This window comes from Boleophthalmus pectinirostris, unplaced genomic scaffold, assembly GCF_026225935.1.
Source record: "Boleophthalmus pectinirostris isolate CB_2022bp ecotype Guang Dong unplaced genomic scaffold, ASM2622593v1 HiC_scaffold_8, whole genome shotgun sequence".
NCBI lineage: Eukaryota > Metazoa > Chordata > Actinopteri > Gobiiformes > Gobiidae > Boleophthalmus > Boleophthalmus pectinirostris.
In genome coordinates this window covers 12821217-12846764 of record NW_026571515.1, presented here as the reverse complement: position 1 = coordinate 12846764, position 25548 = coordinate 12821217, and the positions used below count along the sequence as shown (strand labels likewise).

Sequence of the window (25548 nt, the reverse complement as noted above, 5' to 3'; positions counted from 1 at the left end):
TTGTAGTCGTGTCATCTGATCTCCGGCCGCGTGTCTTGGACACTCGGGTGAAGAGAGGGGCTGAGCTGTCAACTGATCACCACCTGGTCGTGAGTTGGGTTCGCTGGCGGAGGAGGAAGCCGGAAAGACCTGGCAGGCCCAAGCGTGTAGTGAGGGTCTGTTGGGAACGTCTGGCGGAGCCCTCTGTCAGAGGGGGTTTCAACTCGCACCTCCGGGAGGACTTCTCCCGGATTCCGGGGGGAGGCCGGAGATATGGAGTCCGAGTGGGCTTCATTCTCGGCCTCTATTGTCAATGCAGCTGCTCGGAGCTGTGGGCGTAAGGTCTGTGGTGCCTGTCGCGGCGGCAATCCCCGAACCCGGTGGTGGACACCAGAAGTAAGGGATGCTGTCAAGCTGAAGAAGGAGTCCTATTGGGCCTTGCTGGCTCGGGGGACTCCTGAAGCAGCTGACGGGTACCGGCGGGCCAAGCGTGCTGCAGCCCGTGTGGTCGCGGAGGCAAAAACTCGGAGCTGGGAGGAGTTCGGGGAGGCCATGGAGAAGGACTATCGGCCTCAAAGAGATTCTGGCAAACCGTCCGGCGCCTCAGGAGGGGAAAGCAGTTCTTCACCAACACTGTTTACAGTGCGGGGGGAGAGCTGCTGACCTCGACTGGGGACGTTGTCCGGCGGTGGAAGGAATACTTTGAGGATCTCCTCAATCTCACCGTCACGTCCTCCTCCGAGGAGGCCGAGGCTGGGGACTCGGAGGCGGACTCATCCATCACCCTGGCCGAAGTCACTGAGGTGGTTGGCAAGCTCCTTGGTGGCAAGGCTCCGGGGTTGGATGAGATCCGCCCTGAGTACCTGAAGTCTCTGGATGTTGTGGGGCTGTCTTGGCTGACACGCCTCTTCAACATCGCGTGGCGGTCGGGGACAGTACCTCTGGACTGGCAAACCGGGGTGGTGGTCCCTCTGTATAAGAAGGGGGACCGGAGGGTGTGTTCCAACTATAGGGGGATCACACTCCTCAGCCTTCCCGGTAAGGTCTATGCCAGGTACTTGAGAGGAGAATTCGGCCGATAGTCAAACCTCGGATTCAGGAGGAGCAGTGTGGTTTTCGTCCTGGCCGTGGAACACTGGACCAGCCCTACACTCTCCATCGGGTGCTCGAGGGTTCATGGGAGTTTGCCCAACCAGTCCACATGTGTTTTGTGGATCTGGAGAAGGCATTCGACCGTGTCCCTCGTGGTGTCCTGTGGGGGGTGCTCTGGGAGTATGGGGTCCGGGGCCCTTTGCTAAGGGCTGTCCGGTCCCTGTATGACCGGAGCAGGAGCTGTGTTCGCATTGCCCGGCAGTAAGTCAGACCTGTTCCCGGTGCATGTTGGACTCCGCCAGGGCTGCCCTTTGTCACCGGTTCTGTTCATTTGTGTTTATGGACAGAATTTCTAGGTGCAGTCAGGGGCCGGAGGGGGTCCGGTTTGGGGACACACAGGAATTTATCTCTGCTGTTTGCGGACGATGTTGTTCTGTTGGCTTCATCGAGCCAGGACCTGCAGTGTGCACTGGGGCGGTTTTGCAGCCGAGTGTGAAGCGGCTGGGATGAAGATCAGCTCTTCCAAGTCCGAGGCCATGGTTCTCAACCGGAAAAAGGTGGCTTGCCCTCTCCAGGTGGGTGGAGAGGTCTTTGCCTCAAGTGGAGGAGTTCAAGTATCTCGGGGTCTTGTTCACGAGTGAGTGAAGGACGGAACGTGAGATTGACAGGCGGATCGGTGCAGTTTCGGCAGTGATGCAGTCGCTGTATCGGACCGTTGTGGTGAAGAGGGAGCTGAGTCGAAAGGCGAAGCTCTCGAATTACCGGTCAGTCTTCGTTCCTACTCTCACCTATGGTCATGAGCTCTGGGTAATGACCGAAAGGAAGAGATCGCGGATACAAGCGCTCGAAATGAGTTTCCTCCGCAGGGTGGCTGGGCGCTCCCTTAGAGATAGGGTGAGGAGCTCAGTCACACGGGAGGAGCTCGGAGTAGAGCCGCTGCTCCTCCACGTCGAGAGGAGCCAGTTGAGGTGGCTCGGGCATCTGTTCCGGATGCCTCCTGGGCGCCTCCCTCGGCAGGTGTTTCCGGGCATGTCCCACCGGGAGGAGGCCACGGGGAAGACCCAGGACACGCTGGAGGGACTATGTCTCTCGGCTGGCCTGGGAACGCCTCGGGGTCCCCCCGGAGGAGCTGGAGGACGTGTCTGGGGTGAAGGAAGTCTGGGAGTCCCTGCTTAGGCTGCTGCCCCCGCGACCCGGCCCGGATAAGCGGACGAAAATGGATGGATGGATGGATGGATGTTTAATATTACACATGTAATAAAAAGAGAAAACATTCCAATGTTGATTAAATGTTTCAATAAATATTTAGTTTGGGTCATGACTTAGTCCCAGTTTTTAATTTTGAATTTGAGTTTGACCCCCTGTACTAAGGTAACACTGTAAACATTTTTAGGAATTTTGATGATGTCCTGTTGGCCACTTTATGCACACACATTTACAGTAGAAATCCAACAGGTACTTCACCACTGGGACATGGGTCACTGATGTTGCGTCCTTGGGCAAGACACTTAACACACCTTGCATCCTGTGTCTGTCTAGTGTTTAAATGTGTGAGTGGTTCTTAAGATAGAACAACAACTTTTTCTAATGATGTGAATCATTCAAATTCCTTTAAATGTTATATTACAATACATAAAAATGTCATCAAGATATGTGAGTAATACCTTTTACTTGTTCTTTAATTGGCTCCACGTCACTGGTCTGCTTCTGGAGCTCCTGGACTTGGGCTGTTAGACCTTAAACAGAAGTACAATTGAGTCAGTGTGCAGCAATACTACATTTTTAAATTTACATGCCTAGACAAAGGTTTGATACTCACAATCACAATGACTACAAAACCCTCGGGTGTGATTTTCAACACAAAATTTTGCAATGACTGCTCTTGAAGTGTCTGAGTTTCAGACTGACTTGTTGTACCTTGTTGCTGTTGTTTCAGTGCCTCCACATCTCTGGTCTTCAGCTCTCTCAGTTCGGCTGCTTGCTCTAAGATGTCACATATAGTGTAGAAAAATACAGCATGAATCAATTACAAAATATAAAAAAACCTTTTTGATTTGTATGTTGCACAGAAGTGTTGCATCTGTCCTTGGTTTATTGTGTGCAGCTGCTCGATAAATAAAACTCAACACCAATTTTGATACCACAATACTGATTACGCAACACTCTTCAGGCAGCGAAATCAGATGTTTTCAACACAAAATAATATTGGTTTCTTAATTTTACAAAGTGGTCCTATACTGGTTCTTTTTACTACCAATTCTAGCTCGAGAAAGGTAAAAATCACCTTTTTTGACATTAATGTATCCACTTTTACACTGACTGTTTTAGAGCTGCCCAAGAGTGATTTAATGACTGTACCTTGTTGCTGTTGTTTCAGTGTCTCCACATTTCCAACTCTCTCAGTTTGGCTGCTTGTTCTAAGACATCACGTTCAATGTCAATCAATAACGTATAAACACATGACAAGGCCTAACATAAATAGACTTCAGTGAGTTGTAGAGAAGTGTTGATTCTGACCTTGGTTGAGACACTGCAGCTGCTCGATCTTGACTCTGTGTTCAGCCAGGGCGACGCTCATGTGTCGGGGCACAGCCTGGAGGTCTGGTGGACAGGGCTGAGGCTGCTCTGGCACATTCACACTCTCAGGACTGGCTTGTCTTTGGTCACTGATCTCATTGTCCTGAAGTTCAGCTCCTGACAGAGAGCAGAGCAGCAGCAGTGCACACAACACACTCACTCTTTCCATCGTGTAAAGAAGAATGAGCCCCACAAACACTCTCACACTTTTATACAGACTTTATTACACATGTTACTTAATACCTTTTATTATTTACTGTCATTGTGATACGTATTACCTTTTATCATTTACTGTCAATGTGTTATTATTCAGGTGTACGTGACTCTAGGTAAGATGACGTACTTCAATTAAACATCTTTATCAGAATATTTTATGCCAGGGTATTATATTGAATAATACATATCTTTGATTAGCCGTTTGTACTGACCTTTAATTGTTCATTTATTTATCTGTGCCTTCCATGACACTCAAGGACACTTAAAAGATGAAAAGACTTAAAGTGACAGGTTGCCATGTTTTTATTCATTGTGTGGTTTAGTGGTGTAGTAATATTTAGTCATAGTTTTACATCAGTGAAAATGGTATTATAGTAGCACTTTAACAGGGTTTAATGTAGCTATGTCAGTGTCCATGTTCTCAACCAAACTGTGTCAACCCTGAACTCACGACATACAGAAACAGAATATGTCTGGGAGATAAGATATAAAGTTGGTCTATGTAAGAGTAAAGGGAGTGATAAAACTGAAACAGAAATAAAAACTCTTTTACTATTACTATTATTATTATTATTACTTTGTGAAACATAGAACATAATTTCAAAACTAAACAAAACTGATTTAAGACGTATGTACAAATATAGAGCAATACATTCTTAACCTACAATCTCAAGTGAGACACTGAAACCAACTTAAATTAATGTATTAATGATGTTTTTTTGTAGATTACATTTTTAAAGATGGTCATTAAAATGCTGTTAAGGTATTAATAGTTATATTTATTCTATACTAAATGTAGAACATTAGATTTTCATGTTTTCATGTTTAAGTTTTTGCCTGTGGATTCCACTAATGGCACAGGAAAAAGTAAAAAACATAGGCTGTGTGGTGTGGTTTTAAAGCTACAGACCTGTGAAAAATGTGTGAACTGTTTGAATTTATAAAAAGTTAGATGTTATATAGGAAATCTAACATTAAGAAACAAGCATCTGTCACATGAGGAACAGCAGGTGACCACTGAACGTGCTGTGGTGATTTCCATTATCATAGATTCTTGAATTCTGCCACTGACGCAGAAACACAACATCTCCAACCTCCAGGAGCAAAGTGGCTCCATTGGCTGAAGTGCCTTCTCCACTTGTCTGACGTTCATAAGCAATAAAAATATTTTCTCCATTCTTCACCAACACAGCACCTGAAGGATGTGAAGCATCCATTGGCCCATAGATGTAGAACTCAAAGTGGTAGGCCCCTCTGACCGGTGCAATGAAAAACCCTGTAGGATATGTACATAATGTTAGTGTTGGTAACGCTCACATAGATCACTGTAACATGTGTGAGTTTATTCACCTGTGTTTGGGCTGTAGGCGTTTCCAATGTTTGAGACCACGTGTCTGAAGACCAAATTAGTGTGAGTGTTAAAGGGGCCGAGGGTTACTGTGTCTGAAGCCACTAAAGAGGCGGAGAAAGCCACTTGTCCCACTGAAAATAAGATAATCATAAAAGTTTGGACATTAACAGTCCGCAGTCGAAAAATTTGCAAGTCTAAATGTGGATCATAGCAGTGGCTTAACCATGTTATTATGCACACCTTAACCAAAGTCTTTCTCATTGTTGCACATCAACCATACAACATAGGTATGCACCCCCAATCTTGAGAGGGTGTTTTCTGTGGTGGGCTTTAACAAAACAACAAACAGAAACAGCTTGGCCTTAGATGGCACCCTCTTGTCCATCATGGCCATAAGATGACTGACTTGGAGCCCTGCTTCAAATGAGAGCCCTCACCCACAATCATCAAGGCCTCCAAGAAGGATTATCAAGAACACAAAACCTGAACCAAACACAAACAAAAAAAGAAAGCTTTACAGCTTATCCACGTACCGTAATTGAACTGCAAATGGACATTCTATTGCTTACAGAGAAAATGTGTTAAGTTATAAGTAAACACGTAATACCTTTTAGTTGTTCTTTAATTGGCTCCACTTCACTGGTCTGCTTCTGGAGCTCCTGGACTTTTGCTGTTAGTCCTGTAACAGAAGTACAATCGGGTCAGTGTTCGGTATTGTTAGTGCGATTCCAGATTTAAAAATTCAATTTACATGATCTGATAATAGTTAAGATAGATTTTATTTGTTGTTGTTTTTTTGACAACGTTAATGTAAGATAAAGATTGACCAGGATGTGAGAGGACGCTGGCGTCTCTGTGATCGCCGCTTCTCCATCCGTCTATCTATTTATTGTTTCTGACCCTTTTTCACATTAGTACTGCTACTTTCTCTGCTGCTATCTCTGTGTGCTCTTTTGTGTTTAGACTGCGATCAAGCTTTCTAGGGATTACTGTCTTGGAGGTTCCTAATTTTACCTGTTGGCGTCTCCCGGCTCTGGAGTACCTGTCACTGGATCTGTGTGCTGCTTCTCCATCTACTGGACTGTCCATCCAGCAAACCCCTACTACCATCCTGGTTAAATCGAGCCCCATCCATCAGTTTTCAACAAGCGACATAGTCCATTCTGCAGTAGCCGGGCGTTTGTAGCTAGCGGCTAGCGCTAGCTGGCTACTGGCATCCTTGCTACTGTCGTCAGGGGCTAGCTCCCGACACCGCCGTGCCGTGCACTAGCTCCCGACACCGCCGTGTCGTGCACTAGCTCCCGACACCGCCGCAGTTGCCGCATGCTCCAGACCAGCCGGTTTGTGGCACACACAGCGCTCCATGTCTTTCAGCCAGGGCATATTGCTCTGTCTGGTACTTTTATGAGCAGGTCCGTTGTTTAAGAGTTACCTCGATGCTCCACCGCCGCCCGACATGGCTCTCAAGTACTCCGTCTCTCAACTCCTCAAACTTAGTTGCTCCTCGATTCCTCCGTGCATCTCAATAATCAAATCCCTTGGACTTCTTCGCAGGAAAAAATACATCCACAGAAGCTCGCGTCACAAGTTTGTTTACTCCGGCACTCCTCAGTCGATTCCATCCATCTGGTGCAAAGCACCACCGCTACGTCATCATAACAAACCACACGTGTCCTGTCTCCGCCCCCTTCCTAAAGCACCTCTGTCAGTTCCTGTCATTAAATCCGTTAAATTCACTCTGCTAAACACCCATTCCCTTAACAATAAAAGTGACATTTTGAAAGAGCATATAATAGACAATAATTTGGACTTTCTTTGTCTTACTGAAACCTGGCAGCAGCAACATGACCACTTTGCACTCAATCTGACTACACCCAATGGTTACAGTAATTCAATCAAACCTCGCTCTGAAGGTCGTGGTGGTGGCATTGCAGTAGTACTTAAGCAGGACTTTGCCATCAGCCCCATTTCAATTCCCTCTGTCCCGTCATTTGAACACCTGGCCTTCAAAGTTACTGCGTCAACCCCCTCACCGTTGCTGTCATCTATCGCCCCCTCAAACCGAATCCTTCGTTCTTGTCTGATTTCACCACATTCCTGACCCAACTTCTCTCTCCCCCTCCATTTTGCTTCTAGGAGATTTCAACTTCCACCTGGACTCCACCACCTCCAATGTTGCTACTGACTTCTTGGAAATATTAAACTGCTTCAATATCAATCAACATGTCAACTTCCCCCACCCATAACCGTGGACATATTCTGGATCTTGTCTGTACTTCTGGCCTCTCCACATCAAACCTCTTCAGCACTTTCCTTACCATATCTGACCACCTGGCCATCACCTTCACCCCTGACATCCCTGTCCCTCATCAAAAACAGACACGTTTGCTGCACTTTCGTAAGTGCACTCCCAATCTACCCTCCACACTCACGTCCCTTCTGGTTGAACATCTATCCACAGCCACTCTCACTGACGCTCAATCTACAACAGAACTCACCACTCTCCTCTACATCATCACCTTCTCCTCAAGCCTGGATCAACTCGTCCCCGGTAAAACCAAAACTGTCTCATTCAATCACTCTGCTCCCTGGTTCACTCCACAGCTAGGTCACATGAAAACCAAAGGACGTCAGCTTGAAAGACTAAGCAAAAAGGCCGGTCTCACCATCCACACCCAGCTCTACAAAGACCATCTGCAGTAATATAAGGAAGCCCTGTCTCAAGCCCGGACCACCTACTACTCCCACCTCATTCAGTCAGGCTCTGGAAATCCCAGAACACTTTTCACCACCATTAACAAACTCCTCAATCCCCTGGATAATGGCTCACAATCATTCACAGCAGAAAACTGTACCTCCTTCCTGTCATTTTTTCAAAACAAAATCACCAACATATGCAGCCACCTCTCTTCATCTCCATCCCTCACTCTTACATCTCCCTGCCCTCCCACTACTTGCTCCACCCTGTTCCATTTCTCCCAGATCTCCCCCTCTGACTTACCTGAACTTCTGGAAGACATGAAAACCTCCAGCTGTTCCCTCGATCCCATCCCGTCCACCCTCGTCAAAGCCTGTCTGCCTGCTCTATCTCCACTCCTCACCTCCATCATAAACTCCTCTCTGTCCACTGGCTCCGTCCCCTCTGCACGAAAGCTCGCCGCCATTACTCCTATCCTCAAAAAACCTGGACTTGACCCTGACATTCCAAACAACTACAGACCCATCTCTAACCTCCCATTTCTCTCCAATCTCATCGAACGTGCAGTCGCCACCCAACTGAAATCCCACCTCACCACCCATAACCTCTTTGAATGTTTCCAATCCGGTTTCCGCTCCCACCACAGCACAGAGACAGCCCTCCTCCGAGTCACTAATGACCTCCTGCTCTCCTGTGACTCTGGTAACATCAACATCCTCATCCTCCTGGACCTCACTGCCGCTTTTGACACCATTGATCACTCCATCCTCCTCTCCCGCCTGCAAACCATCTTCAACATCACTGACAGCGCCCTGTCCTGGTTCACCTCATACCTCACCGACAGACACCAATTCATCCATGTCAACCATTGCAAGTCCCCCTCTGCCCCACTTACTCAAGGAGTTCCCCAAGGTTCAGTTCGCGGCCCCCTCCTCTTCATCCTCTACATCCTCCTCCTCGGTCACATAATTCGCCGCCATGGCCTCCAGTTCCATTGTTACGCTGACGACATCCAACTCTACCTGTCCACCAAAACCATAACCCCGGCAACACATTCCACCCTCACAAACCGCATCTCCGAAATAAAGTCCTGGCTACAGTCAAACTTCCTCCAACTCAACTGCAGCAAAACTAAAATAAACATTATCGGCCCCAAAACACGAACCAGAACTCACAATAACTTCTCCCTCTCCATTGATGGCTCCTCAGTCCGCTCCTCCTCCCACCTCCGTAACTTCGGCATCCTCTTTGACCAGACCCTTTCCTTTGAACACCACATTAAACACATCAATAAAACTCCCTTCTATCACCTCCGGAATATTGGTCGTCTCCGCCCATCCCTCTCCCCTCAGTCTGCTGAAACCCTCATCCATGCTTTTGTCACCTCCTGCCTCGACTACTGCAATAGCTGCTCTACGGTTCACCCTCCAAACTCCTCAATAGACTCCAGTACATCCAGAACTCTGCTGCCCGCACCTCCTCCCGTGAACACATCACCCCTGTCCTCAGAGAGCTCCACTGGCTCCCCATCACCCAGTACATTCAGTTCAAACTCCTCACCATTGTGTACAAGTCCCTCCACAACCTGGACCCCACCTACCTCTCTGAGCTCCTCCACCACCACACCCCCACCCGTGCCCTCCGATCAGCTGATGCCAACCTCCTGTCTCCCCCCGTCAGGACTAAACATAAGACCTGGGGGGACCGGGCCTTCTCCACCTCTGCTCCCTACCCTCTGGAACTCCCTGCCCAAACACATCAGAGACTCATCCACACTCCCCGTGTTTAAAAAAGCCCTGAAAACCCATCTCTTTAAAAAAAAAAAAAAAAAAAAACTTTCATTAACTGTCTTTTCTCTTGTTTGTCGTTGTTTGTCTTCCCATGTAAAGCGTCTTTGGGTATCTTGAAAAGCGCTATACAAGTGTTATGTGTTATTATTATTATTATTAGTTCTGTTTCCACTGTCTCAGGAGTTGGTAAAACTAAAAACCACCTTGTATTTACAGTCACACCTTTCAAATTGTCTGAGGTTAAGACTGACTTGTTGTACCTTGTTGCTGTTGTTTCAGTGCCTCCACATCTCTGGTCTTCAGCTCTCTCAGTTCAGCTGCTTGCTCTTTAAGTTTGGCTCCTTGCTCTAATGTGTCAGATATATTATAGATAAATACAGCACAAATTACTTACAAAATATAACAAAATTACTGAATTACAATGTTGTACAGACATTTTGGTCTTGCATTGTTGTTGTTTTTATTGCCAATCCAATCCCAGTGTGTCCACATTTACAGTGATTTAGAACTGTCTGAGATTAAACACAGTACCTTGTTGGTGCTGTTTCAGTGTCTCCACATGTCTGGTCTTTATCTCCAGCTCTCTCAGTTCTAAGACATCACATATAGTTTTGATTAATAATGTTTAAAAATGACAAAACATGACATAAAATGACTTCAGTGAGTTGTGGAGAAGTGTTGATTCTGACCTTGGTTGAGAGACTGCAGCTGCTCGATCTTGACTCTGTGTTCGGCCAGGGCGGCGCTCATGTGTCGGAGCACAGCGTGGAGGTCTGGTGGACAGGGCTGAGGCTGCTCTGGCACATTCACACTCTCAGGACTGGCTTGTTTTTGGTCACTGATATCACTGTCCTGAAGTTCAGCTCCTGACAGAGAGCAGAGCAGCAGCAGCAGTGCACACAACACACTCACTCTTTCCATCGTGTAAAGAAGAATGAGCCCCACAAACACTCTCACACTTTTATACAGACTTTATTACACATGTTACTCATTACTTCTTAAAATTACTCATTTCACAAGGTCTCTCACTTTTATACAGACTTTATTATACATGTTACTTATTACTTGTTAAAATTACTCATTCCAGAAGGTCTGTCACTTTTATGCGGACTGTATGAGAATCCATTAGTTTTTTCTCACCACTTTTTTATCTCTACCTTTTTCAAAACTTTTTTCATTTCTGCATAATATAATAATCTGCTAATATTGCAGATTAATTGATTAATGAAGATTTTGTTTCAGAATCAGAATTGCTTTATTCATCTTTAAGGGGAAATTCTTTTCATTGCGAACATGCGGCTAACCAGAAGAATAGCCTACATGTAAGAACATTTTAATATCCATATAGTGTAGCAAAATACATAAGTCTAATACATCAACCAAACCCCGAGTGAAAATAAAACAAACTGATTAAAATCTAATCAAAAGATTAGATTATAAAACTTTAATCAAATCTAATCTTTTTATCAGTTTGTTTTATTTTTCACTGGAGGTTTGGTTGATGTATTACAACTACCCTCATAACATATTTACATTTTAATACAGGTTTACAACATTTAACATTTAATTTTGCTAAATGGATTGTACAATGAGATTTTCACAGAGTTCAGCAGTTTGATGACGACTGGCAGGAATGATTTCCTGTGTCTGTCAGTGGAGCAGTGTGGCAGTGACAGTCTATGGCTGAACAAGCTCTTGTAGCTTGTGGAGTGGGTGTGAGGGAGAGTCCAGAGTAATCTTGATTTTGGACAACATCCTCATGTCCTATACTAGCCAGAGAGTTCAGCTCCTCCCGATAACTTCTTGAAGATCTATTACTTGGTCCACTATGATTTCCTTGGGCTTCATCACATTGAACTAAAGGTGGTTTCTCTCGCTCGGTCAGCGGTCCCCAACCTCCGGGCCAGGGACCCGTACCGGTCTGTGGGCCATTTGGTACCAGGACGCACAGAAAGAATAAGTAACTTACATTATTTACATTTTATTTATTATCTGAGTCTGAAAAATGTTTTATTTTGAAAAATGACAAAATTCTCTCTGTTTATGATTCACTATTGACTCACTCTTGAGGCATGTCAAGATGCTTGTCTTGGTCACGTGATACATTAATGCTAATATTAAACCCGCAAGATGCAATGCGACAAAATGAGTAAAAAACAGACGTCTTTGGAAACGTTTATTATTATATTAACAAAATACAACAGTAAGTTTGTGTTGCGAACAGGCGGTTTATCTATCTGGCTTTGTTATCTCGTGTGTACCTCTTTAGGCAGCTGGCCAAGGCTTAGAGCCTTTGTTTGGCAGTTTCGAGTGCTTCAGGTATGGGCATCTGGCTGTTCGAACCCGCGTCCCCCATGTGAAAGTCCAGTGACTCAAATTTGGTCACATTTCTGGACAGTGTCAAATGATTCATATCTAAAAAAGAACATGTTTAAGTTTAAGTTAGCGGCACGGTGGCTGAGTGGCTAGCACTCATGCCTCATAGCAAGAAGGTTCTGGGTTCGATCCGCAGGTCACCCAGGGCCTTTCTGTGTGGAGTTTGCATGATTCTCGCCATGTCTGGATGGGTTTCCTCCAGGCGCTCTGGTTTCCCCCATGAACCCAAAACATGCTACAGGTCTCCAGAACAGTTGATAGTCAAAGGTCAGTTAAAATACAGTCATTTCAATCATTGTGTGTCCTTAGGCAAGACACTTCACCCACATTGCATAGTATGAAAGTAGTGTGTGTGTGTGTGTGTGTGTGTGTGTTTGGCATGTGTGTGTGTGTGTGTGGCAGCTTACCATCACCAGGTATAGAGTGAATGAATAATGATCTGTAAAGTGTCTTTGGGGACGAAATATATAAATGAAGACTTATTTTTACATTGGGTTTGTGCACATACTTTCCTACAATTATTATTTTTGAAAGCATTCTCTCGATCTTGTCTGTGTCTTGATCTTCCATCTCTGAATTTTATTTTTATAAGTTTTGTCTGTTTTAGTGACCCCATATCATTCTTTTTAAAAGTCTGCATTGTGAGCAGAAGGGTGGCTAGATGTGGCGTATAACCAGCTTTTTCTCTGTTTACAGACCTACACAAACTTGACATCACTCCTCTTTCCCCACTTCCTTGAGCCTTGACCGTGATGGGGGTCACTCCCAGTTAAACTTTGGTAAGTTGGATAAATCATCAACCTACTGCTCTCTACTTTGATGATTTACAGTAGCTTTGGGTTTATTTTCTTCTTCTGTTTGGGAAATTTTGGTGGATGCAGAAACTATCTGAGAAAGTATAACAGAGTCTACTGGAAGGAATCCAGCAACTGTTTTTTCCTGTTCCCCCTAAATTATGACATGAGTCCAAAAGTGTTTATGTAACCAATTATCTACAAACTAAACTCTATAGTGGCTGTGTCTGGAGCTTGTGTCTTCACAGCGACTTGGAGCGACTTGAAGTATAATCCCTGATTTGACACTAGACACTGGAACACACATGTAACAAAGTTCTAAAGTCATAACACAGTTCTGCTCTCTAATATCTGCATGTTTTATACAGAGAATCTGTTTTATGATTTATAGACAGAGTTACATATTCATATCAAGACACATCACGTCACTTTACTTCTCAAAACATCCATGCTGCTGCATTATGAAGAAAAGGTGTTTCAGTAATGTCTTTCACATGCTCCTTCAGATTTTGACAACACAAAGTTCACAATTAATTTGACACCCTTGCCTGCTTAAAATCTTGGACACAACCAACAAACAACTAGTAGCTCAGTGTTCCAACATCCACAAACGGCAATTGCTATCACAACTAGAGATTGATGAGGTACAACACAAATGCCACGGCAAGGGGGAGCCAGCATGCCAGGTCAGAGGGGAGTTGACACCAACTCCCCAACCAAAGATTGGGTACGAAGCCCCAATAAGTATCACGCTAAGTGAGGCAGCAACTGACCTGAAAGATAAGATCATGGCCCGAATGAACACAAGGCAACCCCGATGCCAGTTACAGAGGCTAAGTGAAGTACCATCTGAAAGTCTCCTAGACGATGTGAATGCAGCACTGAGAGCGATCCCTACCACAACAATCACTGAAACCAATGAGCTGATATACACTTCAGCAGCAGTGATCCTAGAGGTGTTGGGCTATAAGAGCAACCATGGGAGCCATGAGATACGATACCCACCATGGAAAAGACGGTTAGAGGCTAAAATCAAGTAGGTGCGGAGAGAAGTGAGCCAACTGTCAGAGGCCCAGAAAGGTGCAATGAAAAAGCAAGTGCCCAAGAGGAGAACCAGTTGCCCATACCTGAAGCACTTGAAACTGCCAAACAAACGCTCCAAGCCTTAGCCAGCCGCCTAAAGAGGTACACACGAGATAACAAGGCTAGACGAATAAACCGGCTGTTCGCAACACAACCGGCGAAAGTGTACGCTCAGTGGCAGGGTGGCAGTGGCAGAGCAGACCCACCAAGGCTGGAGACTGAGACGTACTGGAAAGGCATATGGGAGAGGGAGGTGTAACGCGTAGTTGGCTAGGCGGTCTGACTGCAGTATTAAGTTGTTTCAGAAGAAGATTCTTTTGCGGTCCATCACCTTTTCAGAGTTAGACATGGCCAGTTGGTAACTTTCTCTCAGATGTTTCTTCAGGTCTTGGACGTATTGTGAGTGAGAGGTTGAGGAATTTCCTTTCAGGGGTAGTCCGAAAGCCAGATCGACAGGTAGGCGAGGTTGACGACCGAAAATTAATTCATATGGTGAAAATCCAGTCACGTCATTTTTAGTGCAGTTGTAAGCATGCACGAGAGGTTTAACAAAGTCTCTCCAGCGGGATTTCTTCTCCTCTGTCAGAGTGCCCAGCATATTCAACAGGGTACGATTAAACCTTTCCACTGGGTTCCCTCTAGGGTGGTATGGGGTAGTTCGCACCTTCTGGATACCAGCAATATCACATAGCTCCTTGATATTGCGAGATTCAAAATCTGGACCCTGATCACTATGTAGCCTCTCCGGTATTCCATAGTGAATGAAAAAGTTTTCCCAGAGGCATTTGGCAACAGTACGAGCTTTTTGATTGGGTGTGGGCACTGCTATGGCGTATTTTGTGAAGTGATCAGTTATCACGAGAATGTCTTTGGTCCTGCGGTCTGGTTCCAATGATAAAAAATCCATACACACCAATTCCAATGGGCGCGATGTTTTAATATTAACCAGTGGCGCAGCTCTCTCTGGTAATGCCTTGCGTTTCACACAACGTTCACAAGTTCTGACCTTCTGGTGGACATCAGCAGACATTTTAGGCCAAAAGAATCGGGATCGGACCAGATCCAACGTCCTCTCAATTCCAAGATGACCCATCTGATCATGAAGGTGCGACAGCACTACAGCTCGACATTCCTCTGGTAACACCAACTGATAAGTTATCCGACTTCCGACCTGCCTTCTCCTTACAAGAAGGTTGTTCTGGAGCTCCATTTTATTTACTTCTCTCAGAAGAAGGGGCAACTCAGGAAGTTCATCTCGAAGTGTTGGTGGTGGGGTTTTTCCTTGCTCAATCTGCAATATCACATGCTGGATGATGGGATCTGAACGCTGTTTTGCGGCAAGATCAACAGGTGAGTACTGCGGAAGGATCAGAGAGGTGAACTGTGTGTCGTCGGTAAAACTGTCAGGTAAGCTTCCAGGATGAGCAAACATTGAGAGTACAAGGGCATGATCAGGATCAATAGATGGAGAGCTGTACAACAACTGACGGCCACAAATTGCTTGGACAGTGTGTTGGTCAATGACATTTTGGACTGGTGTATCAAGGTGACATTCAACGAACTTGAGCACTCTCTCATGTTCTTTTTTGGATACATGATCATCAGGCAGCTCAGGATGAGGTCGACGGGACAGACCATCAGCGTCAGCATTTTGTTTGCCGGCTCTGTACACAATTTTGAAAGTAAAGGTGGACAGGGCAGAGAGCCATCTGTAGGATGTGGCATCAAGCTTTGCTGAAGTTAACAGGTAGGTTAACGGGTTGCTGTCTGTAACGACTGTGAACTGAGTGCCAAAAAGGGTAATCATTGAACTTTTCGGTAACTGCCCATTTGAGTGCAAGGAATTCCAGCTTGTGCGCAGGATAGTTTGATTCACTCCTTGACAAGCCTCTGCTAGCATAAGCAACAACACAATTCTTCCCATCATGCTCTTGATATAGAACTGCACTGAGACCGGAGGAACTGGCATCTGTGTGAAGAACATATGGCTTGTGTGGGTCTGCAAATGCAAGAACAGGAGCAGAGGTGAGTTTGGCAATTATGTTGCTTGCTGACAAACTGGGGTCCAACGACCACCAAAAGGTTCTTTGGGGTTCAGATAGGTTCCGGACTTCATGGTTGGTCTGAGCTTCTTTTGACTGGGCGGATAGCCGGCAGTGAGATCGTGCAGTGGCTTTACAATAGTAGAGTAATCCTGCACAAACCGGCGATAATATCCCGAAAACCCCCAAAATGACCTCAACTCCTTCAGATTGGTTGGGACTGGCCAGGATTTTAGGGCAGCGATTTTATCAGGGTCAGTTTCAACTCCATTCTGGGACACAACATGGCCCAAATACTTTACTGAAGTCTGACAAAATACACATTTTTCAACAGAGAGCTTCAAACCAAAATCTTTGAGCCGGTTCAGGACTTTCATCAATCTGTTTTCATGTTCTTCGAGAGTGGGTGCAAAGATTATCAAATCGTCAATGAATACCAATACTTCTTTGAGATTGAGCTCTCCCATGCATTTTTCCATGAGTCGCTGAAATGTGCTTGGCGCATTAGTTACTCCCTGCGGCATACGGTTGAATTCATAAAATCCAAGTGGACAAACAAAAGCAGTTTTAGGCTTATCAGCTTCATCCATTTCGATTTGATAGTACCCAGACTTAAGATCAAGCACTGTGAAGCATTTTGAACCGGAAAGTGCAGTGAAGGCGTCCTCCAACTTTGGAAGGGCATAGGCATCCTTAATAGTTTGCATATTAAGTTTGCGGTAGTCAATGCAGAGACGTATGCTTCCATTCTTCTTGCGGACAACCACAATCGGGGATGCAAATGGTGAATCTGAATCTCTTATGACTCCAGAGCCCAACAGTTCCTGTAAATGTTTTCTCACAGCATCAACATCCTGTGGATGGATTGGACGTGGGCGTTGCTTGAAAGATGTTGGATCGGACAGTTTAATCTGATGTTTCACCTTGTCAGTGCGGCCAAAGTCGAGGTCATGCGTGGCAAACACGTCTGGTATACTGTTGAGTTTTGATATTATTCTCTCTTTCCATTGTGGTGTCAAGGGAGAGTCTGCAAAGTTGTATTGAAACTGTGGCATTGGTGTCTCTGATGGCTGGTGCAGAGGTTGGGCATTGTGCTCTTTATTAATGATTGTTCGGAAAGGGCTGATCTCTGCTATGATTGTTCGTGCTGGAATGATTACTGTGTGCTCCGATTCATTGGTTATTATGACTGGCAGGTGACAAGGCCGGTGTTGTGGCAAGTCAAGGAGACAACTTTGAACCAACAGGCCACCAGGGAGGGCAATAGAGGATGGATGTTCAATAATAGCAGCTTTTTCTTCTTGCAAAAGTCGTGTAGTAAATTGGCCTTCAAGAACTGTTGTCTGGCCAGGTAAAATGGCTTCTGGCCGGTCAGAGTGTAATGTCAGAAATGTTGGTTGGCTGTTTGAATTCTGAGCATGTCTGTGTTGCAGTATTTTCAGGATGGCTTGATATCCAAATGCAGCAGATTGGTGGGCAGTTGGATTGGATTCAAAACGCTTTTGATATGCAATGTCCAGTGTATTGGTGCCAATCAATACAAGAGAGTCAGAATGCTTGACATCTGGCACAACAAGAGCTAGAGTGTCCACTTCAATTTCTGAGCCCAAGAATTCTGTTGGAAAAGTTAGATTCAGTTCAACATATCCAAGATATGGTACAGCCTCACCATTTGCTCCTTCGACCTCTAACAGATTATTAAGAGGTTTGATTTCATGATCGGTCAAATAGCGGTTATAGAAAGAGTGTGGTACAGTAGTCACTTGTGAACCGCTGTCCAGTAGGCAGTTGAACACAGTTCCATTTATCTGCACTTGTCCTGTGCTCTTTGTACCAATGAGTCCTCTTGGTAGCAAATGTGGAGGTGGTGCATTATCTTTGGGACGTTGAGTTATGTCAGCTCCTGGAAGTCCCTCTGCAGAAGCTGCCACTAGTTTGACGTGTTCTGTTTGGCTTCCCAGGCTTGTTGCCTCTGACGTAATTGTTTTTTCTTCTGGTCAACAAGACTTGGGTTAGGCTTATTGGAACAGGAGGATGAGACATGACCATCTTCACCACACTTGAAACAGTACCAGGGTTTTGGCTTGGTTGAGGCTTGGGACGGAGTGTAGCTGCTATTCTTTGGCTTATTTGGTTTTGGCTCAGACTTTGAATCAGAAGGCTTTCTTGACAAAAGAGCAGACATTTGACGTTGCAGTTGTTGGATCTGTTTCTTTAAGTCTCTCAGTTCTTCACTTGTACTTGAATTTGCGCTGGTGTTGGTGCAAGAACAGGCACTCTGAGATTGAAGATTTACTCGTTGTTTTGCAGAACCAATATGTTTTTTCATCAATGATTCTTTGACTATTTGGCGATCTTCTTTGGTTCTCAATGACAACAACAACTCTGAAAACGTTGGGGGATTATCTTTCTTTTGTTCAAGTTGCAATTTGGTTATGACTGAATTGTCCCAACATCCACGACAGAATTGTTTGAGTAAGTGTTTGTCCTTATCCGATGCTTGAATACCTCCTCTTTTAATCACCGTACTGAGTGTGAGATGTAATCGTTGGAGATAAGATGATGGCTGTTCTCCGGGATTTTGGAGCGTGTTTAGAAATTGAGCAAAAAGCTCCTCCCCATCTTGCACTGTGCCAAAAGCAGAATCCAGTATTCTGAGCAAAACTGCAGGTAATGTATCAGGCCCATGTCCTTTGATCAGATCTGCAGCAGGTGACAATAAACTTTCCACAATACGACGAGTGACGTGTAAGGCTGAAAGGCTAGGGTCAGCGAGTAACAGTTCAATCTGTGATCTCCATGCATCGTAATCCATTTCATTACTTGGTTTAGGGCTCTTTCCTGAAAATGAACGGAGTCTCAAAGAGGATGATACACTCGCATCACTACTACGGACAACATGTTCCACCACAACTCTTTGCACTTCTTGAGGATTGAGATCATTTCCGGACAGTGATATTCTTTGAGAAGGCATAAATGAATAACTTTGTCTCAATGATGCCTCTGGTTGGGAAACTGACCGGCGAGGGGGTACTGGTTGCGGTTCAGGTGGCTGAGCGGATAGCATGTCCACTGTCTCCTCTTCTCTTCCATCACCATCATTATTACTGTCATTATCATCATCATTATTAGTATTACCATTATCATTGCTTGCTCCAGCCTGCTCCAAATGGCTGCCGATTTGATCCATCACTGACTCAAAACGTTTGCCAGAGCGATCTGCTATGCATTTGAGATCAATAAGATAGTCAGTTTCAGGGGATGAGTTGCTGCCGCTCACTGTGGCTGCATATTCAGACGCAAGGGATGTGACACAAAATGTGCGGTCGGCCGATAAAGATACATAACTATATGGCAACAGTGGTTCTAATAGAGGCATTGCAGAATCATCTGTAAACTCAAACGACCAGGTTTTTTATGAAAGGAACTAGTCGGGTCATTAACATTCAAGACACGTTTGATGCTACCATAACTACGTAGGCAATCAACAATTTCGCTGTCCGCGTCAGTGTTAGTCACGCCAGTAACTAGAACGGATCGTGAAATATTAACGCNACCACCGTGGAAGGGAGAAACCTTTTTTTTTCTTTGAAAAAAAAAAAAAAAAAATATAAATATAATATATATATATATATATATATATATATATATATATATATATATATATATATATATATATATATATATATATATATATATATATATATACATATATTATATATATATATATATATATTATATTATATAGAACATACTTCATAATGCATCTCCCATCACAGTTTTGAAAACTTAAGGTATTTAGTCTATTTTAATGTATTCCAGAAATAAAGCCATTTTGTTTATGCAAAAGTTAAACATAAATTTTCGCTTTTAACCATAAGATTTGGATGAGAATTATTAGAATAACTTGGTCTCCTACAGTTTGAGTACCCATGCGTAATGTTTCTACCGATTCGTGTACGTAATTTGCGTGGTGCCTGATGTTAGCATTAGCGTTAGCATCTAATAAAATAACTACACCTGTCTCATTTAAGCACGGCCTTTGCGGTCCGCGGACACTGCTACTGAGCGCGCCCCCTGCAGGTTTGGACCACTTCTGTTGTGGCGACTCTTTATGCAGCGTTTTTTCTTTTTGCAGGTGTTTCTTGTTTTCATCGTTTCGCGCTTTGCATCGTTTCTCTATTTGCAGCGCATTTGATGATGATTCATTTGTCTTTGTTTCTTGCAGCGCGTTTTTTTCATCTGCACCACGTATTTTGTTTGTACCTCGTTTAAACTTGTGTTTGACCCTGTGAATTTGCATCGTTTCTGTACTTGAAATTGTTTTCTCTAAATGAGACGCATTGAGCTATTACAGTGCTTTTGGCCCTCGTCGGCCACCGTATGAAAGGGATGGAAAAACTCCAACATATTTTAAGTTAAAGGGCCCATCTCATGCAAAATAACTCTTTTCACATTGTATCTTCTGCACATAAACAAGCACAATTTGGGTTTTGGAACATCCATAACACAATAGTTATGAAATCTTACTGATTTCTTGGAGACAGCCACAGACCAGGAACTATGAAAGACCGACTATTGCTCATCCCCCCGCCCGTCCTGAGAAAGCACAGGCTCCACCCTCCAAACGTGACGTAGGCTCTGAGAGAGCCGCCCTTCCTCCGCCCATCTCAGGGAGGGAGGGGGAGACAGGCGTGCATCCTGATAGTGGTAGGAAGAAACTTTTATTCATCATGGTGATACAGAGCATTCAGCCGCATGTGTTGGACCCGGAATCGGACGAGGACTTTGAGGTGCACGAAGCTCAAGCACCGCGTTGACACCAGCTGAACATTACTGATTGGTAAAGTTTTAATAAACACTAGTAGATAAACTTATTATATCATGTTCACTGCAGTGTAGAACAATGAGCTTATGCTGTGGCTTTTGTTTAGGTGTTCATGTGGGAATTGTCAGCTGATGTGGAGTGAAGGTGGTGGAGCAGGGAGGGGGGCGAGTGCGAAGCGCTTTCTGATACGTCAAACGTGTCATAGGTGTAGCCGCCGTGTCATCGTTGTAGCAGCTTTAGTTCGTTGTCATGTGGGAGGGTGGCAGAAATATGCGGCAATTTGTAAAAAAAAAAAACACCAAATCAATCTAAAAAACACTTCGGCGACATATACAAGGCCCACACATCACTCTTAGAAGGTAGAAAGCTCTGAAAAGTTGATTTTGCATGACATGGGCCCTTTAAGTCAGATTAAGAGGGAGTACGGTGGATTTACTCCTATTGACTTTATAGCTCGTCTCGAATCACTGAAGTGCCAAGAAGGTGGAGATGTGAATGGGTGACATCCTTCAGATACAGCAGTATATCATCTGCATATAAAGATCTGGACTGCCTCTGGTTTTAGCAGGACTGAGGTGCGCCCTGACACGTAGAGTGGCCGTGTTTCCCGGGAGCGGACATTTTACATTTTGCATGTTGTCATAATCATAACAAACAAACAATCTCACATGGGGAACAGCAGGTGACCACTGAACGTGCTGTGGTGATTTCCATTATCAAAGATTCTTGTATTTACCCACTGACGCAGAAACACAACATCTCCAACCTCCAGGAGCAAAGTGGCTCCATTAGAGGATTTGCCGTCACCAGCTGTTTGATATTCATAAGAAATACAAATATTTTCTCCATTCTTCACCAACACAGCACCTGAAGAATGTGAAGAATCCATTTGCCCAAAGATGTATAACTCAAAGTGGTAGGCCCCTCTGACCGGTGCAGTGAAAAACCCTGTAGGATATGTACATAATGTTAGTGTTGGTAACGCTCACATAGATCACTGTAACATGTGTGAGTTTATTCACCTGTGTTTGGGCTGTAGGCGTTTCCAATGTTTGAGACCACGTGTCTGAAGACCAGATTAGTGTGAGTGTTAAAGGGGCCGAGGGTTACTGCACTTGAAGCCATTAAAGAGGCGGAGAAAGCAACTTGTCCCACTGAAAATTAGATGAATATTAAAGTCTTAACATTAAGGTTCTTATCTTGCGAGCAGTGGTAGATAAAGCGCAGTGCAAAGTTGAGTTTAGGGAAAATGACCTGTTATCAAACACACAGCAGTGCTTTATGTGTGCATCTCAAACTACTGTCAACTGTTTAATTCCAAAAGGAACAACAGCTGCTGCACAAATACAGGCTCCATTATGTCAAGACAACATGGTAAAGTCCATCGGACCAATGCACCACGCAACCATGAGAGCGCTTTGTAAATCACCACCAGCCACAGACCTGCAGGTGGTGGAGCATCTTCTCTGCAAATAAAAATATCCAACAGATGATCCTAAGACACACAGTTACAGCAGCAGGTGCTCAAGTGTCCACACCGGGCGTAAATTTACAGCACTCCTTTTAATAATGTAACAGAACAGTGATCCAGTCCAGTTCAGTGCGGCACAACAATCCCTCATGTCTCCCTTTTTCATCCATCCTGTTTTTTTCACCGTATGTGCAGTGGTCCCCAACAGTGACATGTTGATGGCACTGAGCTGCTTATATTTTCTTTTCAGTCACATGAGATAAATAAATAAACAAATGTAATCAGTAAAAGCTATGTCATTAAAATAGTAAAACATAATAAAGAAATTACTTAATAAAAGTTGGCCTGGATAATCTCTGTTGTTGTTTTTGTTGATGGTCTTTATCTTGAGCTCCATGTTTTTCTTTGGTCTTCTATTCTGCTGTATTCATAAAAAGATCACAGACTGGACACTTGAGCCATGGATTATGGACAGTAGCACTTTAACAGGATTTAATGTAGCTACATCAGTGTCTATGTTCTCATCTAAACTGTATCAACCCTGAACTCTTTATATTATCGTACATTATTTGCCCAGTGAACTTGAACTGAGGATAAGTAAAATGTCACTAAACACTTTGCAAAAGACATAAAGTAAAAGAATACGTCTGTGAAAAGATATATAGTTGGTCTATGAACGTGTAAGAAGAGATAAAACTGAAACAGAAATTAAAACTCTTTTGATTTATTATTTCATGCAACACAGAACACAACACAATACTACACAAAAAATATTTAAGACCTGTGTACAAATATAGAGTGTGATATATTGTTAACATATAATCTCAAGTCAAAGAATCTTTTTTTCTTTTTGTAAATTACATTTTAAAAGATGGTCATTAAAATGCTTTTAAGGTATTAATAGTTATATTTACACTCTTAACCTTTTGCCCATAAATTCCATCAGTGACACTTAAGAACAATTTAAATGTGAACAGATAAAAAACATAGGCTGTGTGGTGTGGGTTTAAAGCTACAGATCTGTGAAATGTTTGTGAACTGTTTGAATAGAAAAAAAGGTTAGATGTTTTATTTGAAATTTTAACATTAACACACAAGCATCTGTCACATGGGGAACAGCAGGTGACCACTGAACGTGCTGTGGTGATTTACATCATCAAAGATTTTGGTATTGTGCCACAGACGCAGAAACACGACACGCTCACATAGATCACTGTAACATGTGTGAGTTTATTCACCTGTGTTTGGGCTGTAGGCGTTTCCAATGTTTGAGACCACGTGTCTGAAGACCAAATTAGTGTGAGTGTTAAAGGGGCCGAGGGTTACTGAGTCTGAAGCCACTTAAAGAGGCGGAGAAAGCCACTTGTCCCACTGAAAATAAGATCATCATAAAAGTTTGGACATTAACAGTCCGCAGTCGAAAAATTTGCAAGTCTAAATGTGGATCATAGCAGTGGCTTAACCATGTTATTATGCACACCTTAACCAAAGTCTTTCTCATTGTTTTGGTTCTCAAATTGCATTCAGTGTAAATGATCAAACATTTCCAAATGTCTAAATTAGAATTTAAAGAGAATGTTTTGTATTAGAAGAAGTATTTTGGCCTCTGTTGTGTTTAATCAGTCCTGGGGTCTCATTTGTAAAACAACAAACTTACTCAAACCTCTCTGAGTACAGATGCCTTCTGTCTCATCTCTGAAAGTCATGAAAAGCTTTTGGACTGGAGAGCTCATTTTCACAAACTTAAAATGATAGTATGTACATTTTCTTGCGGTGGATTACTCGCTATGTTTATATTAGTTCATTCAACAAACCCGGTAAGGAATTTCTACATCTATAAATATTTCTATATCTATAAATATCCCATTCAACCTCCACTAGCTCCCATCCCTCAGCTCATCCAAAGGGGCCGAGGGTTACTGTCTCTGAAGCCGTTAAAGAGGCGGAGAAAGCCACTTGTCCCACTGAAAACAACATAAACACTAAAAAACATGAAAAAGAAAACAACTAGAACTGCTTTGTGAAACTGGACTGCACATTTTATAAATGAGACCACTGGTAACTGTCTGAAGAATGTAGGGCTGGGTACCAAACTCATGTCCACAATCCTCCTCCTCGTCAGTCCCGGTAAGGCATAATTCACAAATAAATGTGGAGTAGTAAATATATCCAGTGTGGAATCTGTGTGCGTCAAGACGTATCCAAATGAGATCATGTAAAGTCCTCCATAATCCTGCTCCTGCGTCCAAGTAACCATGTGTATTGAAAAGCAGGTGTCGCTAAAGTACTGGTTAAAAAAATAATAATCTAACGGTACCCAGCCCTAGAAGAATGTAAGACAGAATTTTCATAATCAATGAACTGGTCTCACCTTCTCTGTCTCTCCTCAGGGACGTCACATGGTTTTCAGTCACGTTTGTCCGAGCCTTTATGCTGTTAAGTTCAGCAGCTTGGCCTAAGAGGAAATAAAAGGAAAAAAATAAATAAATAAATAAACCATGACATTTAAAATTAAATTCTGTAAGGAAAGAGTGCAACTAGAGATAATTTGCTGTGGCTTAGACAATCCACCAGTGCTGATACAGAAGATCTAAATACTAAGGTCACACAGTGAATATGTTCACGATGTTTTATTAACACACTTTACAGACAAATACATTTAACTCGACTCCTGTGTTTGTGAACACTGGTATTTAAATGTGTGTGGACGGGTAAACACTTTGAGTGATGATGATGATGATGATGATGATGATGATGCATCAGTTTTATATAGTGCTTTTTTGGACACTCTAAGACGTTTGCTCAGTGAAAGTAGAAAAGTCCATTATAACAGCGACCATTTATTTTTTAATTCTAATCCAATCCTGATCCATAGTAAAAGAACATATGTAAAAGATACTTTGTTGTTTTTGCATGGATTTGTCCTTTTTTGCAGTGAGTTAAACTATTTTAGAACTGTCTGACGCTTATTAATGGAACTTTTTTTAACACAAAACATAAAAAATTAACACTGTTCAAACATGCTCCAAATGTATGTTTGTTAAAATTACAATGTAATTACTAGTTTTGGGGTTGCAATGTTGTTGTTGCATGAATGTACCCACTTTTACAGTGACTGTTTTAGAACTATCCAAGAGTGATTAAAGACAGTACCTTGTTGCTGTTGTTTCAGTGTCTCCACATCTCTGGTCTTCAGCTCTCTCAGTTCAGCTTCTTGTTCTCTAAGTTTGTCTGTTTGTTCTAAGACATCA

The 25548-nt window shown here is 43.6% G+C and overlaps 2 protein-coding genes across 2 annotated transcripts; both read right to left on the bottom strand.

The window, feature by feature from the left end:
* Positions 1-4149: 4149 nt before the first annotated feature.
* On the bottom strand, positions 4150-10624 carry LOC129412336 (uncharacterized). The gene is made up of 6 exons (XM_055165884.1): positions 10393-10624; positions 10235-10294; positions 9964-10050; positions 5823-5894; positions 5215-5346; positions 4150-5140 (listed from the first exon to the last, which is right to left on the bottom strand). Exons 1-6 carry the CDS (start codon positions 10622-10624, stop codon positions 4857-4859), a joined length of 867 nt encoding a protein of 288 aa, XP_055021859.1. The 3' UTR covers positions 4150-4856.
* Positions 10625-21490: 10866 nt separating this feature from the next.
* LOC129412313 (complement C1q-like protein 2) lies at positions 21491-24030 on the bottom strand. The gene is made up of 3 exons (XM_055165687.1): positions 23961-24030; positions 21849-21980; positions 21491-21774 (listed from the first exon to the last, which is right to left on the bottom strand). Exons 1-3 carry the CDS (start codon positions 24028-24030, stop codon positions 21491-21493), a joined length of 486 nt encoding a protein of 161 aa, XP_055021662.1.
* Between the last annotated feature and the right edge of the window lie 1518 nt (positions 24031-25548).

Coding starts and splice junctions, on each gene's coding strand:
- LOC129412313 (XM_055165687.1), bottom strand. CDS start 24,030: ATGAGCTCTCCAGTCCAAAAGCTTTTCATGACTTTCAGAGATGAGACA. Junction 21,981..23,960: donor AGGCATCTGTACTCAGAGAG/GTTTGAGTAAGT, acceptor TCTAATTTTCAG/TGGGACAAGTTGCTTTCTCC. Junction 21,775..21,848: donor CGCCTACAGCCCAAACACAG/GTGAATAAACTC, acceptor CATATCCTACAG/GGTTTTTCACTGCACCGGTC.
- LOC129412336 (XM_055165884.1), bottom strand. CDS start 10,624: ATGGAAAGAGTGAGTGTGTTGTGTGCACTGCTGCTGCTGCTCTGCTCT. Junction 10,051..10,234: donor ACTGAAACAGCACCAACAAG/GTACTGTGTTTA, acceptor CTGACACATTAG/AGCAAGGAGCCAAACTTAAA. Junction 5,347..5,822: donor AATTAAAGAACAACTAAAAG/GTATTACGTGTT, acceptor TCTTATTTTCAG/TGGGACAAGTGGCTTTCTCC.